The sequence below is a fragment of the Bison bison genome, unplaced genomic scaffold, assembly GCF_000754665.1.
Source record: "Bison bison bison isolate TAMUID 2011002044 unplaced genomic scaffold, Bison_UMD1.0 scf7180017864040, whole genome shotgun sequence".
Taxonomy (NCBI): Eukaryota; Metazoa; Chordata; class Mammalia; order Artiodactyla; family Bovidae; genus Bison; species Bison bison.
In genome coordinates this window covers 5,132,202-5,152,645 of record NW_011494612.1, presented here as the reverse complement: position 1 = coordinate 5,152,645, position 20,444 = coordinate 5,132,202, and the positions used below count along the sequence as shown (strand labels likewise).

The window sequence follows — 20,444 nt, the reverse complement described above, 5'->3', positions numbered from 1 at the left end:
AAAGGAGTACGTCAGGGCTGTATATTGTCACCCTGCTTATTTAACTTCTATGCAGAGTACATCATGAGAAATGCTGGGCTGGAAGAAACACAAGCTGGAATCAAGATTGCTGGGAGAAATATCAATAACCTCAGATATGCAGATGACACCACCCTTATGGCAGAAAGTAAAGAGGAACTAAAAAGCCTTTTGATGAAGGTGAAAGTGGAGAGTGAAAAAGGTGGCTTAAAGCTCAACATTCAGAAAATGAAAATCATGGCATCCGGTCCCATCACTTCATGGGAAATAGATGGGGAAACAGTGTCAGACTTTATTTTTTGGGGCTCCAAAATCACTGCAGATGGTGATTGCAGCCATGAAATTGAAAGACGCTTACTCCTTGGAAGGAAGGTTATGACCAACCTAGATAGCATATTCAAAAGCAGAGACATTACTTTACCAACAAAGGTCTGTCTAGTCAAGGCTATGGTTTTTCCTGTGGTCATGTATGGATGTGAGAGTTGGACTGTGAAGAAAGCTGAGTGCCGAAGAGTTGATGCGTTTGAACTGTGGTGTTGGAGAAGACTCTTGAGGGTGCCTTGGACTGCAAGGAGATCCAACCAGTCCATTCTGAAGGAGATCAGCCCTGGGATTTCTTTGGAAGGAATGATGCTGAAGCTGAAACTCCAGTACTTTGGCCACCTCATGCGAAGAGTTGACTCATTGGAAAAGACTCTGATGCTGGGAGGGATTGGGGGCAGGAGGAGAAGGGGCCGACAGAGGATGAGATGGCAGGATGGCATCACTGACTCGATGAACATGAGTCTGAGTGAACTCCGGGATTGGTGATGGACAGGGAGGCCTGGCGTGCTGCGATTCATGGGGTCTCAAAGAGTCGGACACGACTGAGTGACTGAACTGAACTGAACTGGCCTCTACCCACTAGATATCAGTGGCAGCAGTGAGCTGTGATGACAAGCAAAAAATGTCTCCAGGTATCCCTCAACAACACCAGTGCTCAGTCACATCTGACTCCTTGAGACGCTATGGACTGTAGCCTGCCAGGGTCCTCTGTTCATGGGATCCTCCAGGCAGGAATACTGGAGTGGGTTGCCATTTCCTCCTCCAGGGATCTTCCCCACCCAGAGATTGAACCCACCTCTCCTGAGTCTCCTCCACTGGCAGGTGAATTCTTTACCACTGATTCACCAGGGAAGCCAGGTATCACCTTGGGTGGAGCTAAAATTGCCCCTTAAAGGCTGTGAGGTAAAGGGGGGGGGTGTCTTTTTCAATTTTAGGTTGAAGGATATCTAACTATTCAAAATCCCCACCCCCATCTATATCCATATGCACAGGCACACACACATACTTGCAGGGTTCTTACAGAGGAGGCATTTGGTTGAGAGCACTCACTGCAGCCTCTCTTTCATGGAAATCTTTATGACTCCAGTAAATTGCCCAGTAAATTTCATCTGTCGCCTGTGTTCCTGCTCAGATACAACTAAAGCCTATTGAAATTGATTTTTGTGTCACCAACAGAGCAGGGATTCAGTAAGAACATGAAAGCTTCCCTTTCATTACTAGTCTTTTTTTTTTCTCCCATATTATTTTAGATTTGGTGGGCCCTAATTACATTCCAGTGCTTCTCTTGCTGACACTTTTTTTGTTTTAATTAAAACTTCTGGAGGTTTGAGGACACTGTGGGAGAGGGTTTATTCATCAGCAGCCCTGATAAAAAGTCAAATGGGTCCCTATTTGTGTTCCTGCCGCCGCATGAATGATGGCTGGGAACACTGTGGTCCTTGGCATTGTTTTTCTCTCTACTTGGGGTGCGGTCCTTTCTGTTTCCGCACACTTCTGAGCTTCGAAACCCGCTCTTGCTGCTGCCGAAGACATTCTGTTATTAAGTGACCCAGACGGTGCTGTGGGTGGACTGGCTTCCTATGAAAGCCATAAATTAGGTGAAATGAAATGCAGCGCCGTCTTTTTATGATTAATCTCTGCCCCCGCGCCTGTGGTGCCTCATGATACAAAGCCAGCCCCGCCCACTCCTGACCACGTGGTCGTAAATCTGACCACTGGGCCGGTTTCAGGCTGTAATTGACAAACCTTTGCAAGGCCTGGAGGGCCAACATAATACATCTTCTTAATCTGCAGCTGGGAGGTGGGATGAAGCCAGCACAGGGTCTGCCCGAGGTCCTCAGGGGAAGACAAGAGTTGCCTGTGAAATAGTCCCTAGAGAAGGAGCTATTGATTGGAAATCTAAAAAAATAGGCTGCCCTTCGCCAAGAGCGTGCCTGCCTGCCTGGGGGTTAGTATTCTTTCAGGAAAAGGGGAGGCAGAGATGGAGGAACTGAAGCTGGGCAGCATCAGGGCCTTGATTTTCTCTGGTCGTATCTTCCTCTGCCTGACTTTCTTCCTCAGGTAAACTGAGAATCTGAAACACACAATGCTAAGGTCTTCTCCCGTCTCCAGGTTACTCTGTGACCCAGTGTGAGTGTTGAAAGAACACACACAAAACCTTCTTGAGCAAAACATTCACATCGGGCTGTGTGGCTTCTTCCTCCAGGTCCTATTGTTATTGTTGTTAAGTCGCTCAGTCCTGTCTGACTCTTTGTGACCCCATGGACTGCGGCCCACCAGGCTTCCTTGTCCTTGACTATCTCCCTGAGTTTGCTCAAACTCATGTCCAGTTGAGTCTAATGCCATCCAACCATCTCACCCTCTGTTGCCCCCTTTCTCCTCTTGACCTTAATCTTTCTCAGCATCAGGGTCTTTTCCAGTGAGTCTTTTACAGTTTCCACGCCATGAGCCATAGTTACAATCTCTTTTCTTAAGAAAAAAGGTTTCTGCCCCTCCTGAGTAGGCATTTCCCCCAGTTCTATCAAGCGCCCCGCAGATTCAGCCATGATGGGTCACTGGAGTCTCGCTTTTCACCATGATTGGGGGCAGCGTATAAGGTCTACTAGGCCTGAAAACTTCCTGTTTCCCAGCATGATTTAGCACCTACTCTTTGCAAAATTCTGTCCTTGACAATGTCAGAGAATTAAATGGATATAAGGCAGAGTCCTGAGGAGTTTCCTAGCATGTAGTAGCCATGTGCCTGGAGGACTGAAGGGCCCATGGCATTACAGACTAAAGAGGAAAGAGAAATTGGCTTCTATACAGTTCACATGGATTATTTGGTGTAAGTTATTAAGAGCGATATATATGATTACATTTAACTTTTTACAGACTGTATCAAGAACAGCCCATCTTTGTATCTTAAGGGGATTCCTGGCCTTTCTACCATACTATGCACATGTATTTTACAACACCTGTGCCTGACTCTCAGATTTCATAGAGTACAGAAATCTCACTTGGCCACCCCAGTAAAAACCAAAAATAACCATTGAGAGCAAGATAGGGTTTTTGCTTTGACTTTTAAAAAATTGAGAACGTTTAGTTAATGAACATTTTCACGACAGAAATTGTCAGAAGACTGCTTAAGTTGAATGCTTTTAGCTTCTGGAAGATTTTGTCAGAAGGTTGTTTTCTCCTTTTACTGAATGCTAGTGCATGTGCACTCAGTCGTGCATGACTCTTTGTGACTCCATAGACTGTAGCCTGCCAGGCTCCTATGTCCAGAGAATTTTCCAGACAAGAATGTCGGAATGGGTTGCCGTTTCCTACTCCAGGGGCTCTCCCTGAACTAGGGATCAAACCGGCTTCTCTTGCATCTCCTCCATTGGCAGGCAGGTTCTTTACCACTGAGCCACCTGGCAGGCCTTTACTGAGGTTGGGTATAAACTTCATTCTGTACTGGTGTCCAGGAACCAGAGCTTTTAAATGCCACACATATCCCCATGTACCACCCTGACTTGGAGGACAAGGAAGGCTGTCATGGTGAATGGGGAGCAGTAGAATGTTGGGGGGCTGGGGAGCTGGCTGCATGCAGATGTTCTATCCCCTGCCTTTGATCCTTCACGTCTAGGGGGCTTAGTCCTCCCAGAAATTAATGTACAGAAGCCGCAAAAGACTGTGGTAATTCGGTGGCATAAATCAGATGAGAGCCAGTAAGATCTTCTGTTTTGTGCTCATTTGAGGGGTTGAGCGAGGAGGTTATTGGGCAATGTGTTCTTGGCTTAAGGCCATGGCCAAGAGACTGGTTCTGCTCCTTTTCTGAGCTCTCATCACCCCACAGCCTGTCTGCTCCTCACTGCTGTCGCTTCAGCTGTGCACGCCTTTCCTGGGTACAGGCATCAGGCTTCCTGCCATGGAACCTGCATATATTAACTATTGTCTGCTAAAAATTGTAGCTATTTGGTTTTTTTTCCCTTTAATCATCCATTTTGATTTTTATAAACTAAGCCAAACTGGCAGCCATGAAGACAGGAATGCTAGTTTCTAAAAAGAAAAATGAGACACGGGCTTTTCTTCCCTGCCCTGTTTCTGTGAGCAAGCCTCAATTCTCAGTTGGCCCAGCCCTGAACAATCTTGAAAACAATCCATTTTCTGCTTCTTGGAGGTGCCAAGCAAAGGAATTCACAGTGAGTGGTGTTGAGATAGAGAACTGTTGCTTGGGAACTGTCCTGTATCGCTACCTTGCTTCATCTTTGTCACAGTCTGGGAGCAATGAGGGCTCTGCTTATGTGGTCAGGAGGACTTTTTAAGTCTCAGATGAATGGCATGTGCAGACCAAGGATAAATAGAGGCCCCAATAACCTGGGGAAACCATCGGAGCAGACATCGTGCCAAGCATATTCTGTGAACATTCTTGTTGCTTGATCATAAGGATTTACAAAGTCTTTTCATAAACTTGTCTTATCTACCTTTTTGCCTCAAGACATGTATCAAAGAAGGGTTGCATTCCTGAAGATGTTCAGATAGGTATCTTAACTATGCTTTAATCTTAATTGTGAGTGGAAAATCGGTGTTCATCTTCACTCTCAGAGGGAAAGCTAAAACCAATTTCTAGTTTCTCTGTGATCTCAGCAGAGGGGGAGTAAATTGGCCTCTCTACAGAGTTTAAAGGAACTTCATCCACTAAAATCATCTTCTAATTTATTTATGGGTGAAATGGTTGTAATTCCTGCTCACAACCCTGCCTCATCTGCTCCTATACACTTTGTGACTGGATTAAAATGTGTGTGTGTGTGTTGACGTAGGGCTCGGGAGTGGGGAATGGAAGAAACTGATATGGTCATGTGGATAGTATTGCCCAAGAACCTGAATACAACCCTCAGATGTCACTACTTCATTCAGTCTGTCATTTTGCAAATGTTTACTGAATCCCTGCTATGTCAAACACTCTGGAAAACATGGGGGTGAATATATATCCCATCCATTCTCAAATCTTGTTGATTTGACCTCCTGAATATCTCTGGACTCTCTCTACCTCTCATCTTCTCCATTACTTCCGTCCTAGTTCAAGTTGCCATTATCTTGCAAATGAAATGCTAAGCAATGCTGTTACTGTTCCATCATCTTTTCTAGTTTCCCCTGTTCCCTGCCCTGCCTCCAGAGATTTTTTTTTTTTCAAAAGGCAAACTTGATGACCCTACAACCTTGCTTCAAACCCTAAGGTGACTGCCCATCAGTCTTAGGTTGAAGGTAGAACTTCTTGAAGTGGCCTGTGAGACCCTGTATGTACTCATTAGACATACACTGTCTACTCCAGTCATACTGGCCTGCCATCAGTTACTTGAATGGTCAAATCGCTACACCACAGGACCTTTGAACATGCTGTTCTTGTTATCTGGAATATAACTCCCAATGCTTGAATAAAGTCCCTAGTTTATTCTATTCACTCTTTAGGTCAGAGTTTTTCTAAAATCTTTCACCCCAGATTGAGTAAAAATTATTATGTTGCATTAATATTGAGAATACAGATAGGTAAGTAGGTAGGTAGGTAAGTAGATAGAGAGAGAGATAGATACTTTGGTTGAGTTCCCGAGGAAACAAATTCTGAGGACAGATATTGCTTGTAGGAAGTGTTTTGGGAAGTGCTGTCAGGATCAACAGCTGGGGACCAGATTCAGGAATTATTGCTATGCTATGCTAAGTCACTTCAGTCGTGTCCGACTCTGTGTGACCCCATAGACGGCAGCTACCAGGCTCCCCTGTCCCTGGGATTCTCCAGGCAAGAACACTGGAGTGGGTTGCCATTTCCTTCTCCAGTGCATGAAAGTGAAAAGTGAAAGCGAAGTCGCTCAGTCGTGTCCGACTCTTCGCAACCCCATGGACTGCAGCCTACCAGGCTCCTCCATCCATGGGATTTTCCAGCAAGACTACTGGAGTGGGGTGCCATTGCCTGCTCCATCAGGAATTATTAGAGTAAAACAAAAGTTGAATCATCAGTTCAAGCCTCATTAAGAAGAAATGAGCTCTGAAACTTGGAATAGAAACATTCAAGTTGATGCACTTGGATGCTTGAAACCCCTCATCCCTGAGCCCTCTGCATCTTCAGAAGGGATATTCCCATCTTGATTAAAAATATTGCACAGACCTCAGAACTTCATCTGACCTACCTTATGATTTTCACACGTTGCCTTCAGTTGATGATCAGTCACCTATGGTTTTCACTGTCTTCACTGTCTTTCTCTAGTACATCAGTGACTCTCTGCAAAAGCCATCTGATTCTACTTTTTTAAACTACTGTTTCCTAAGGACCTCTCAGAAGTCTGAAATATTGGGCTCTCTGTTGTGTTCCCTGGCACCTGTAACCTTCTCCAATTCCCCACTAGTGACCGTGTTGACAGCGACGCTGCTGCGATGTGCCAGGGACTATCAGTGAGCCACCTGCCACCAGTGATGGGAGTCTTATTGACAGCTACTCTGAGAGCTTGTCTCCTCAGGCCATTCCTGGTACCAATTGTCTTAGATAGAGTTTCCCAGGGAACAGATCCTGAGATGGAGGTATATGTATGTAGGAATTTTACTGGAGAGTGTTCTTAGGATCTACACCTGTAGGGGGGAAAAAACTGGCATTGTGCAAAATGTTAAAAGACTCTACCTGCAGTGCTGGAGACTTAGGAGACATGGGTTCGATCCTTGGATCGGAAAGATCCCTTGAAGGAAGAAATGGCAACCCACTCTGGTATTCTTGCTGGGAAAATCCCATGGACAGAGGAGCCTGGAAGGCTCTAGTCCATGGAGTCACAAAGAGTTGGACACTGAGTGACTGAGTGACTCGGTCAGTTGACTGAGTGACTGAGCAGCATGCACAGTATTGTGCAGAGGAAGGAGTTTAACTGCAATGCCCTGGAGGAGGGAATGGCAACCCACTCCAGGATTCTTGCCTGGAGAATCCCACGGACAGAGGAGCCTGGCGGGCTAAGGTTCATAAGGTTACAAAGAGCTGGACACAACCAAAGCAACCTAGCATGCATGCACGTCTCAAGACAAACCTCAGCCATCTCAAGGAGAGATCAGGAGCCAAGCAGGCTCTACAGAATTGTCCAACTTTAAAACTAAAGGCCTGAGCCTTTATACTTCTGTATCAGCCAGCCACTGGAGTTGGCTGTCTCCAGGAGGGAGCATGACCTTGGGCTTCTGGCAGTTCCAAGAGGGCCTTGACTGAGAGCTGTCAGCTACTTCAGTCTTGAAAGGAGAATCTGGGTTGTGTTTTACAATATCATTGATAGACAGGTGATCAGTGTAACCATAACATTTAATCTGTGAAACAACAGCTACCATTACTACATGCTCTACACTGCATTTTGCTTTGTTTTGTTTTTTTCTATTTCATTAGATTTATTTTCATGGTTCTTATGGTGCACATTTTGAAAATTACAGTATTGGATTACAATTGGTAGGTTAGAGTAGGATGTTGTGAAAACACAAAGGTAAGGGCACTTGCTTGAAATTAGGAACTTGAAGTCTTCCTCAATAAAGGCAAGATCAAATCTAAGCTAAGCACAAAGAACTAAAAGCACTCTACCTGTGTGAGTCCTTGGACAAGGAGGAATGGAGATGGTGGGCAGAATTTCTGCATTTTTCTCAGCCCTGGTTTTCTCCTGTGCTGTGTAGAAACAAATGTATTTCAGTGACCTAGAAATGAAAGGAGTCTCTTCCAGGCTTGCCTCGAGCCAGCAGTTTTAAGCCATCTTACTGTTCCTTAGAAAATAACAGCAATAGAAGAGACCAGGCTTGCATGGCTATTTTGGACACAACCATTGTTTTCCTCTTGTATTTATTTTAGGGAGTAGGTAAAGGGGCAACGTAGTCCCTCCATATCTATGATGGGATGGGGATTGGGCTGCGTGTTGATTCCAGGATCCTGCTTGGGTCCCACAATCTGTGGATGCTCAAGTCCTTTACATGAGATAGCACAGTATTTGCATACTACCTATGCGCATTCTCCGGTGTAGTGTAAATAATCTCTAGATTACTTATAATGCCTAACATAATGTGAATGCTATGTAAATAGTGATAAATACAAAGTAAATAGTAACTGGCATGCAGATAAACTCAGGTTTTGCTTCTTGGAATGTCCCAGAATTTTTTTCCCAAGTATTTTCTGTTTGAGTTGGGTTGAATGTATATGTGAATGTGGAACCTGTGGATCTAGAGAGCTGAAGGTACTGTAATCCTTGAAGGTACTGTACTCATCAAGTGGGAGGTAGAAGGATAAAAAGAAGGGGAAGCAGAATGGGTTTGTAAGTCTGTCTAAGCACCTGCATGGAGTACTCCCACCTATTGTCCAGTCCAAGTTCACGTGCCTGATGCACAGTGAGGCCAAACAAGCCTAAATGCTGAGAGTCTGGAGCAAATTTCTCCCCAAAGAAATTTTATTTCTTGCAGGGACCAAGCAAGTTGAATGGGTGGTTCATGCTAAAAAAAAACCAAACTCCCTAATGGCATTCAGGCAAGTGTTCTGAAAGACAGTATTAGGGGAGAGGGTCATAAGTATCCTTGATCAGCTCATGGACCTGCTTCTGATGGGCTTATGGTGAGGTAACAGGGTGGTGTTTCTGGAACTCAACCTTCTGGTTCCTCCCAGGCTGGGGTCTGCATGCTTGTGGTCAGCATGTAGTCACAATCCTCTACCTGGGTGGGTATCTTAGTTTCTGCAGAATAATTCAAAGATACACATCCGATTGTTATCTGTACCCCTTTGGGAGGGAACTGGCTGCCAAGTGACTCTTGTCTGAATCATTAACTTCTTGACTCTCTTTGAAACTCAGGGAAGGCCTAAGGAGACTAAAGTCTTTTTCCACAAACCAGATAAGGGAGACACGAAGGGACGTTACACCCAGGAGGGCCCCACAGGGTCCTGCTCAGTTCCAGTCCCCCCTTTTCTATGATACTTGTAAATTTCAAGGGGAACAGGTGTGGAATTAGAAAGGGAATAAAGTTTTGGATAGAGAGGTTAATCATAAACTCGGCAGAGAAACTCTGTTCAGGGGGACGCAGGTTTATGCCAGCTGAGTGACCCCACGGCCTCTGCTCTCCCTGATTTGATTTGATGTTTTTTTTTTCCCTCCTGTCTTTCGGAGGGCTTTTTATGTTTCAGGACATGATTGAGGCTTTGGGTCCTAATGGAATACCAATTTTGTTTTTCCAGATTTAGTCTGTTATTTTTGTTATTGTTGGTTATGTCAGTAGAAAAAAAAACTCTTCATCTTTCATTAAGAAATGACTCAGCAATTGCAATTTAATGGGATATTTCCTCCTAATTTTCATGGATAAAAATTTTTCTCTTTGTCTCCTTTAAAGTTTCTTTTCCCCCAGAATTTAATTTTTACTCCTTGGCTGAATATGTACTTTAGATCCAAATTAAATAGAGTCTATATTTTTAATTTCTCTTGTAATTGGGAATAAGTTAAAATTAGTAGTATTGAATTTTCACTTCACATATTTTTATAATAACAACATCCTCCCTGTTTCCCTGCTCTCAAAAAGAAAAAAAAAAAAATTGAATCCTACATGAAACAGGGACAAATGGCTCATGTTTAATTCAAATTAAATAAAATATGAAAAGGTTGGTTTAAAAAATTATGTTTAAATTTTAGTGATAAAATTTCCCATTCAGGAGCTGGAAAGCGGAAGTGGAACAGATGAAAAAGCATCCTGGGTTTAGGTCTTCATTAGTTGTGAGATTTTGGCCTGATCTCTAAAAGAAGGATTAGATTAGGCCCCTCGAGGGCTTTTCCTATTCAATTTATTTGTGACTTTATGAAGTCGCCTCTTTGAACGCTGTCTTAACACTGATGTGCCTCGGGTGTCTAGTGATCTTATAGGTCAGCTGATTCCTAGCCATCCCCTCAAAGCCTGCCTTCATCTGGATCCTAATTTAGTTTGGCATTCCCCAGTGATGTAAAAGGCAAGTCGTGCTGGGCAGCCTTCTTGGTGGCCCCCTCATCAAAGATTGACAGCTCAGCCGCTTTCCTGTTCCAAAGCATGGACTCATGCTGGCACTGAATTGAGACGGCTAATTTTTCCACCTCTAGGATCTCATTTAAACCCAAACTGCCATCCCCAAGGTGTATTATTTAGTCGTCTGTCAGACTCATCCAGAACAGTTATTTTAACTTGGAACGGAGATTTTAAATGGAGGAGAAGTAAGTTTTCTTTTCTAGTGTTAGATTGTCAGTCAGTCAGTTCGCTCAGTCATGTCTTTGTGACCCCGTGGACTGTAGCACGCCAGGCTTCCCTGTCCATCACCAGTTCCTGGAGCCTGCTCAAACTCATGTCCATCGTGTCGGTGATGCCATCCAACTATCTCATCCTCTGTTGTTCCCTTCTCCTCCCGCCTTCAATCTTTCCTAGCATCAGTGTCTTTTCAAATGAGTAGGTTCTTTGCATCAGGTGGCCAAAGTACTGGAGCTTCAGTTACAGCATCAGTCCTTCCAATGAATATTCAGGACTGATTTCCTTTAGGATGGACTGGTTGGATCTCCCTGCAGTCCAAGGGACTCTGAAGAGTCTTCTCCAACACCACAGTTCAAAAGCATCAATTCTTCAGTGCTCAGCTTTTTTTATAGCCCAACTCTCACATCTATACGTGACTACTGGAAAAACCATAGCTTTCACTAGACGGACCTTTGTTAGTAAAGTAATATCTAGGTTGGTCATAGCTTTTCTTCCAAAGAGCAAGCATCTTTTAATTTCATGGCTGCAGCCACCATCTGCAGTGATTTTGGAGCCCCCAAAAATAAAGTCTCTCACTGTTTCCACTGTTTCCCCATCTATTTGCCATAAAGTGATGGGACCAGATGTCATGATCTTAGTTTTCTGAATGTTGAGGTTTAAGCCAACTTTTTCACTCTCCTCTTCACTTTCATTAAGAGACTCTATAGTTTTTCTTTGCTTTCTGCCATAAGGGTGGTGACATCTGCATATCTGAGATTATTGACATTTCTCCCAGCTATCTTAATTCCAGCTTGAGCTTCATCCAGCCTGGCATTTCTCATAATATACTCTGCATATAAGTTAAATAAGCAGGGTGACAATATACAGCCTTGAAATACTCCTTTCCGTATTGGAAACCAGTGTGTTGTTCCATGTCCAGTTCTAACTGTTGCTTCCTGACCTGCATACAGATTTCTCAGGAGACAGGTCAGGTGATCTGGTATTCCCATCTCTTGAAGAATTTTCCACAGTTTGTTGTGATCCACACAGTCTTTGGCATAGTCAGTAAAGCAGAAATAGATGTTTTTCTGGAATTCTCTTGCTTTTTCTATGATCCAGTGGATGTTGGCAATTTGATCTCTGGTTCCTCTGCCTTTTCTAAATCCAGCTTGAACATCTGAAAGTTCACGGTTCATGTACTGTTGAAGCCTGGCTTGGAGAATTTTGAGCATTACTTTGCTAGTGTGTGAGATGAGTGCAATTGTGTGGTAGTTTGAGCATTCTTTGGCGTTGCCTTTCTTTGGGATTGGAATGAAAACTGACCTTTTCCAGTCCTGTGGCCACTGCTGTGAGTTTTTGTTAAGGACTACAAAATAAGAGCAGGTGGGAGCCCACCAGTGGTGAGCCAGGCAGGGGTCACTTCTTAGAGGTCCCCACAAGACATACCCAAACATTCCCCTTCCCTGGCTGCATGGCACCATTAAAAGAATTTCAGGGTGAAATTTCAGCTGTGTGATAAGCCAGACCCTCTGTCTGCAGTGCTGCTACCCTTCTTTAGTGCTATATTAGAGAAATAGTCATTGTTTAATGACCCTTACTTTAAAGACTTTCTATTCCCGCAGAGAAGCAGCTGATCTTTGTTAAGGTCACCATTACAGCATCACAGACTTACTGGGACCAGGAAAACCCTGGAGGTCATTCAGTGTTTATCAACAGAGGGCGCTGTTGCTACTTCTCCTTTGTATGAGATTGCCTTCCAGCTCTGCAGGAAGTCAGTGTTGCTGGCCCCTGGCCTCTGAATAGCACAGTACCATTCTCCTCCACTCAGTCACTGTGAAAACTAAATTTCCAACTAATTTTCCTAAATTTCCTTGGGGTGTTAAGAATGATACCTTTCCCCCCCATCTCCAACCACAGAGTGCAATTTACAGATGGAGAAACCAGGGCCCAGATGGATGATTATAACATGCTTCTGATGAACCAGCTGGTCATGGGCAGAACCAGGCCTCTGGAATTCTGGTCCAGGACTCTTAGAGTGGTAACTCTTCAACTCCCTCCCTCAGTTTATTGAAAATTGAAGTACGTCAGCGACCATATTGGATTACTGATTTAAAGTCTTATTTGTGCTTTTTTCCTGAATGAGGAGGAAAGACAGGAAACAGAATGGCGGTTGAAAGGTGAAGGAAGCACTGTTAGAATCAGGCAGATGCATACACAGAGCTGGGATGTATGAGAAGGAAAGTGACAGGCAGCACCAAGCCTGAGCCTCCAGCCTCCGGTGGAGGTGCCCTCACTAACTGCTGCTGCTCATCCAGAAACATGCCACCCTATCTATCTGCTGGGCACCCACTACTCCAGACACTAGGACTACAGTGATGAGGCACACGCTTTCCTCCATGAAATGTATAACTTAAAAGGGAGGACAGCTCTTAAAAGGAATCACAAGACAGGGCCATAAACATCTACAGCCAGCATCTTCTCACAGCTCTTCTGTGCCAGGCACCGTCAAGCACTTAACAACTACTGTCTCATTTAATCCTCCTTGCAATGCTATGAGTTAGGTACTGTCATTATTTCCATTTTTCAGATGAGGAAATTGAGACCTAGAAGGTGAAAGGGATTTGCCTCAGGTGAAAGGGATTTGCCTGATAGCGGTGGCAGGTAAAATGTATTTTAAAAGCCACATAAAGAATGCATTTAGAAATAATGAGACTGACCATCTTTGCTCTTGTCTGAGAGTCAGATATAGACTTTATGTTTCTTATACAGATAAAGCTTCTGTTTGAGGATATCCTCCTCTCCACACCCTGTTCTCTTCCCATTCCAAGTGCTTGATGCTTCCTGTAGTTAAAAAGGCCAGAGATACCCACTCTGGGGAAGCAGTTCCTTGGGCTCAGTAGTGTCTCTTTGATCACAAATTCAGATTGATTGGTTTCTATTTTCCTTTAGGTCCCCTTTTAAGATGAAGATAAATTAGCAGTCTCAAGTGAACTCCAGCAGAGTCATATCCATTTGAGACTGTCACAATACAAGAGATTTTAATAATCAAGGAAACTAGCTGCTTGCGTCTGCTCCACCCAGATATTCCACATACACCCCTCCTCCAACTCAAGCCCCTAACACCTTGGAGAGGAGGTAGAACCTCATTATTTGACATTTTCTCTTTTATTAAACTTGACAAAAGCTGCTAAAACAAACTCAAAAGACAAAGTGATGGACATGTGTTACAAAATAAACATTAAATAGAGGTTGATCTACAAAGCATTTAAGATTTCTCTATATGTCTATTTGTCTGTCTGTCTGTCTGTCCCCATTGGCACTCTATAACACTGATCCACATAATTGTTCATTACAGTTGAAGCCTAATGCTAATATTGCTTATCAGAACTGAATTGTTTAAAAATTTTTTTACAGGGTCGTCATGTCAAAACGGGCCAGCTGGCAGCCATCAAGGTTATGGATGTCACAGGGGTAATGTATCTTTATCTTGCCATCTCGAAGTTGTTTTATATATTTGTCATAAGAAGTTAGTGATAGAGAAAAATCATTTTTTGGAGATAGAATCTTTTTTAGACATCTAAGATCTTTTCCACATTTGCTTAACATAAAGAGTATTCAGCAATTAACTGAGATGACCATGGGTAAATCATTCTAATTAGATACCTACACACTGCCTTAAGTAAGTAAGAGTGAAGAACAGCGTGGGCCAATAATTTACATAAACACAACCGAGGACATTTGCATATGAAGACAAAACAAGGATTTGAAGGTATTAAGAGAATAATACTGAGATTACGCTGAAGAGGTGGGTCTTAACAGTTTTCCCCAAAGTCCACCTAACGCTGGAACAGGCACGAGTTTGGATGGCTCTAAAATCCTAGTAGGATGTATAACATGAATATTTTCTTCTCCAAAATATTATGGACCAAATATTCACCATACGCACAAATACTTGTTATTATTGAGCAATACTGAAATAAAATTTCTGCCTAGATAATCAAAAGCAATCTAAGAAGTAGACTTTATTTTAAATACAATCTTATGCTTTCAATCCCTTTTGCTAGGCCTATTTAAAATATTTTAATGCCTTTTCTAGAGTACAGAGCAAATATCAGACTTGAAAGTCTCACTGGACATCAAAAGCATGTCAATGATTTTCTGTTGTCCTGGGAATTTTTCTAAAGTTGTCTGTCAGCTGTACATAAAAGCTAAAAGACCACAGTCTTCCATTTGTCCCAGAAGTGGATTACTTAGTGTAAAGAGATGTGGAATGAATAAGTCACACAAAGATATCAAGAACTACTATACAAATAAGAAATACACACAGTTGGTCCATAAGTCAGACTTCGAGCCATATCCTCTTTCGTCCCGGTTGTCACCTTTGATAAGTATACATTATATGCTATGCTATTAACCGTGATACTAATTACAGTAATTTTCATTTATACTATACATTGTACTGACTTCCTTTCCTTAGTTATTTTTTAATCTGAATCCCTCTTTATGTTATATGCAGTTTTAAAATTATATGCATTTCAACAAGTGAAAAATTTTGTTTCCATATGTTTAGAACCAAAGTACTCCTTCCTTTTATATGCTTATATGCGTTATTCAAATTTTCGAGCTTGCAAACCTTCTCAAGTATTTATCCCAATGAGTTTATTAATTCACCTGGCCTTTACTGAATAAGAAAAATGCATATAGATTATATTAATAAGGTTTAGTTTCTGCCACTTGCAAAAAAAAGTTAAAATTAACAGAGACTTAAGCATGATGAAAGTGTTATACCCTCACACGTTAAATGAGTTTAGAGTCGACAGCCCAGAAATGTGTAGCAGCAATGTGGCAGAGTAGGAGGGTGTTTTTATCTTTCTGTTCCACCATTCTGACACATAGCTTCCACACTTAAGGTAAGTTCCATGACACAATGGATTTCCATTGATCACATTCTTTGGCAGGCAAAAAACAGGTGGGTAGGGTGGGGAGAGAGTTGGTGGGAGAAGAGGATACAGAATACAGCCCCTTCAGTGAAATTCTTTCTACTTACTATTTACTTCTATTTACTTCTGCTTGCTTTGGCTACCTTGCTGCAAGGGAAGCTGGGAAATGTAGTCTTTCATCCTACCAATGTGCCCAGTTTATTTGGGTTCTATTATTAGTCAGGAGTGAAGGGAGAATGTGTTTTTCATTAGCAGGGTCTGACACAAAATCAAGAGCAGATACTATCAGTCTCTACACAGAAACCCATTAGAAATGTGTAAATCTTTCACAAAGCTCCCAGCAAAAAACAAGTAAGAATTTATTTTGCAATTCTGCTGAAGTTGTCCTACTGTATTTTCCTTGGATTGAATAGGATCTCCACATAGTGCAGCACACTTGGCAGTTGAACAATTAATAGATGTGGATGGAGTCCAAGACATTCATGCTGTAAAGTTCTGTTGTGTGGGTCTGCAGAACTGAGTTGAGTTCCACTGATATCATTAATCTCGGTGCACAGTTATGCACAGAGCTGTATACTGATGCACAAAGTATGACTTGAGAGCTCTGAATATCACTTTTCTGGTTCTGTTTGTGAGATTTTAAATTGCTCAAAGAATTATTTACCATTCCTAGACCACCTTGCTTGGAAGAAAAAAAGGTACCCAGCAGTTTATCCCAGAGTATGTATTTTCAGTTTAAGCTATGTTAGTTAGCCTCTCTAAACTGGGTTTCACAAGGCAACTGAACCCTACAGAAGATGATTTAGAGACAATTTCCTCAATTCTCCCCAGGATGGTGAAGAGCTGGCACCATTTCAATGCACAGGAGAGTCAATCCATCGTGTACAATGGATGCTTTATAGTATGTGGGCTTGATTCTCTTGAAGAAACCTCTACTGAAAGGGCTGGATAGTTCCCTGTTTTAGCCACATCATTGACCATTATGTAACCACTGACCCTTAACAAAGGCAAACATGGATACACATCGGGAAATGGCTTTCTTATTTCCCACGCTGTGTGATCCAGCATCAAATGACTGTTGTATCACCCCTGTACACATCACAGTCAACATAAGATTTCCTTTGTGACATTCATGTGGTATCCTCAGAAAACAATCTGTTTCATTTTGCCATGTTGTCTTTTGTGTATTATGGAATGTTGTAAAAGCTCCTTACCAATTATTATAATTGTGCTCATTATAGCTGCCCCGAGATGAATTCTCAAAGGTCGCCTTTGTTAATTGTTTCCAAAGACCTACTAGAAAGTTACTATAGATTATTGTAATGAAACTGATAAAACTATAACCTTGAAATCAATTTTTAAATTATTTTTATTCTATACCATGTCCTTTTTTTAAAGAAAAAAGTAACAGAAAAAACTGAGTGTAATATTTATGTTCTTTAGTTTTAAAGCTGAGACACTTCCAAATTTCCCTATATTTGCTTCAGAATTAGGGCTTAAACTCAGTCTTTGAAGTTCTTTTGGTTTCTGAAATAATTATGAGAATTTTTGCATTTCAGTGTTTTCTGGGGATTTGTTCCCAGCTGGATTTGTGTACTTTAATTATCTAAACAAAACTGTATCCTCTAGGGCAGTGTTCCTCATAGTGGACAGCTGATATCTGTGGACTTTCAGCACACTTGGGGTGCTCATCAGAAATGCAGAAATACTGGGCTTGCTGCAGAATTTCTAGGTGGAGCCTCAGAACTTGCCTTTTCTCTCTTTTTTTTTTTTTTTGAAAAGCACAGAATTTTTTTATTTATTGCTTTTTTTTCTTCCAAGTTTGTTGAGATTAATTGACATACAGTACTGTTTAAGGTGTACAGCCTAATGATTAGGCTTACAAATATCAAGAAAAGATTCTACAATAAGTTTAATAAACATTCATCATCTCATATAGATACAAACTTAAGAGACATGAAAGAAAATTTTTTCTTGTGATGAGAACTCAGGATTTACAACAGTCATATATAATAGACAGCAGTGTTAATTATATTTATCGTGTTGGATGTTACAATCCTGAGAAGCACAGAATTAGTTCAGTCCGGGTAGATGATTCTCTTTTAGTCAATTCACAAATTTAGTTTGTGTAAATTTCATTTGTTGTATAACCTTTGCAATTTCAATGGATAAACCACTCTTCATTACTTGTGCAAACTTAACTAAAATAACCAGATGACGTCTTTGATGTACATTAATTGTTACTGAGGTTCCTTTACTTCTGTGTTTAGCAATATTAGGCCAAACAAGGAACCGCTTATAGAACAGCACACTTCCTTTAAAATTCTGGATGTTATCTGAAAAGATCATCTTTTACAATTCATGACTAAACTGGTAAAATCAGAGAATTCCTTGTCAGACAGAAATGTCAAATAATCAGAGGAGTAAAGAAGGTAAGCGTTGGAAATTTTCCATGGTGATGTCTGCTGATCCCTGATGGTCTGGAGCGTGGCAGGCTCTGCCTTTTCTACAAACTCTTCAGGATCTTCATGCACACCAGAATAGCACTTTTCTAGGGTCTTGTATTTACTGTTTCTGGCCAAGTATGAAGAGACTATGATTCTTTGATAACCCTGCAAATAATCTCCATCTTCATTTGGATCAAAATTTCTGGTTTTACCCAAAATTTCTAGTTTACCTGGTCCCTTTACAATGATACCTTGAAGCCCATGTAGGACTTGATAACATAATAACTTAGTATTGTAGGCTTTCATCTTAACAATGACTGGTTATGATCATTACTCAGGACATGTTGGGTTTTAGTACCAAAGCCCCACTCAGAATGGATGAAGCTGAAAACAGAATTTATTGTTTTGTGTATATTTAAAAAAAAGAAAAGAAAAGCTCAGCAGGGTCTAGGAAATCACATGATTAGTTGGGAATTGTGTGTCTTCCATCTCTGGACTCTGCTTTCTTTCCACCAGCAGCTGCAGGCTCATGTTCTAATTACTTCATTGCCCTTAGTCTCAGCAAGAGTGCAAGTCTCAATTTAAGTGGCCCAGCTTGTGTCACCTCACCATCCTACTGCCAATTCTGTTTCTCTTGAGCCACATCTGGTCCCTGGTGGCTCTGATGGTAAAAAATGTGCCTGCAGTGCCGGAGACTCAGGTTCTATTCCTGGGTCAAAAAGATCCCTCAGAGAAGGAAATGACAACCCACTCCAGTATTCTTGCCTGGAGAATTCTGTGGACAGAGGAGCCTGGTGGGCTACAGTCCATGGAGTCGCAGACCTGGACATGACTGATAACAACTAACAGTGGAAAGGAGACTTCCTCAAAGAAAAATCTGATAACTGTTAAGATCAAAGGGTAGGATGGATGTTCAGCAGGGAAAAACAAGATAATTATATTATTATGAGATTATATCATTATAGTCAACGTTATTTTAAACTGATTTAGTCCTTAAATAAGGACTACATTTTTTTTATATTTCAGCCTGAAATAATAATAATGGTAGCTAACACTGATGGAGTCATTATCATTGATGGAGTCAGAACTCTTTAAAATATTTTCTGTATATCGATTCACTGAATGCCCTCAATAACCACCAGACTTCATTATTAGCTTCATTGTAGAGATGAGAAAACTAGGCATATTAAGTATCTTGTTCAATGTAACATGTAAATGATGGAGTGAATATTTCAACCTGAGTATTTTAACTCTTTTAAGTCCACCCTGTTTATCACATTGCCTTAGGTCTTCAGTTAATATAGAAGGATATTTAATATTTCATTTAGTGTGATTTTTAAAATTAATTTGTTCAATAAACATTTACTAAACACCTATTTTATGACAGACACTAGAAATTCAAAGATGATATATGGCAAAACCAATACAATATTGTAAAGTTAAAAAATAAAATAAAAAATACCTCAGAAAAAAAAAAAAAAGAATGATTGGCCAAAGACCACCCGGAAACTAATCCCATCACCATAAAACCCGAGACTGCAAGCCACGTGGCAGAGCAGTTCTCCTGGGTTCCCTTACCCTCCTGCTCTCCACCCGGGTGCCCTTTCCCAATAAAATCTCTTGCTTTGTCAGCAAAAAAAAAAAAGAGAAAAAGTGATTCTTTGCCTGAAGGGAGCTTGCAATAATACAACATTGCCCTAAATATTTGTAAGTAAAGCTAATCCATTTTATAATAAAGTCATAAAGTTATACAGTTATGTATAAAATTTAATGTGACAGTGAGGGGTAATAACTAAGCCCAGGAAGACAATCAGACAAAAATGTTTCTGGCCACAAGAAAACAGCCTGTGCAAGGCATGGAGGCTGCGAGAGTATGCAGCATGTTCTGGAAACTGTTACGTGTTCACAAGCTTGTGTGTGTGTGCGTGTATTAGTCACTCAGTCATGTCTGACTCTTTTCGACTCCATGGACTATAGCCCACCAGGATCCTCTTTCCATGAGATTCCCCAGGCAAGAGTACTAGAGTGGGTTGCCATTTCCTTCTCCAGGGCATCTTCTTGACCCAGGGATGGAACCTGGGTCTCCTGCATTGCAGGCGGATTCTTTACCATCTGAACCACCAGGGAAGCATTACATAGGTTAGTTTTAGGATAAAAATAGTTCTGAGGAGAGAGTGATACAAGGTGAATCTGTACAGGTTAGGGCCAGGTCATGAAGGCATTGGGTGCTATGGCAAAGACATTACAAGGTTTTCATTTTTCAATTTTTCCAATAAAACCCTTAGATCAAGTAGGCTTAGGCAAAAACCCATTATATAGAAGAGATATATGGTGGGTTGTTTTATACAAGGGGAGGGAGGCTGTCAGTCCTGGCCCCTTCACACCACTGCTAGAGCCAGTGTGTTTAACCAGAAGTTAAGTAGCAAAGTAACATGATGGGATTTGCCTACTAGAAGGATGCAATATAAGCCCTGCTTGGCTGAGTTTCTATTTTTGTCTTACTTAACTGAATTCCTGTGGGTGA

The 20,444-nt window shown here is 41.6% G+C and overlaps 1 protein-coding gene across 7 annotated transcripts in view; it reads left to right on the top strand.

Annotated features, from left to right (window-relative positions):
• The window catches only part of TNIK (TRAF2 and NCK interacting kinase), a 407,321-nt gene that overhangs the window by 219,208 nt on the left and 167,669 nt on the right, over positions 1 to 20,444 (top strand). For all 7 annotated transcript variants that reach the window (XM_010835247.1, XM_010835246.1, XM_010835244.1 and 4 more), the window contains exon 3: positions 13,948 to 14,004. In XM_010835247.1, coding sequence (XP_010833549.1) covers positions 13,948 to 14,004 — 57 coding nt within the window. The remainder of the gene's footprint in view (positions 1 to 13,947; positions 14,005 to 20,444) is intronic.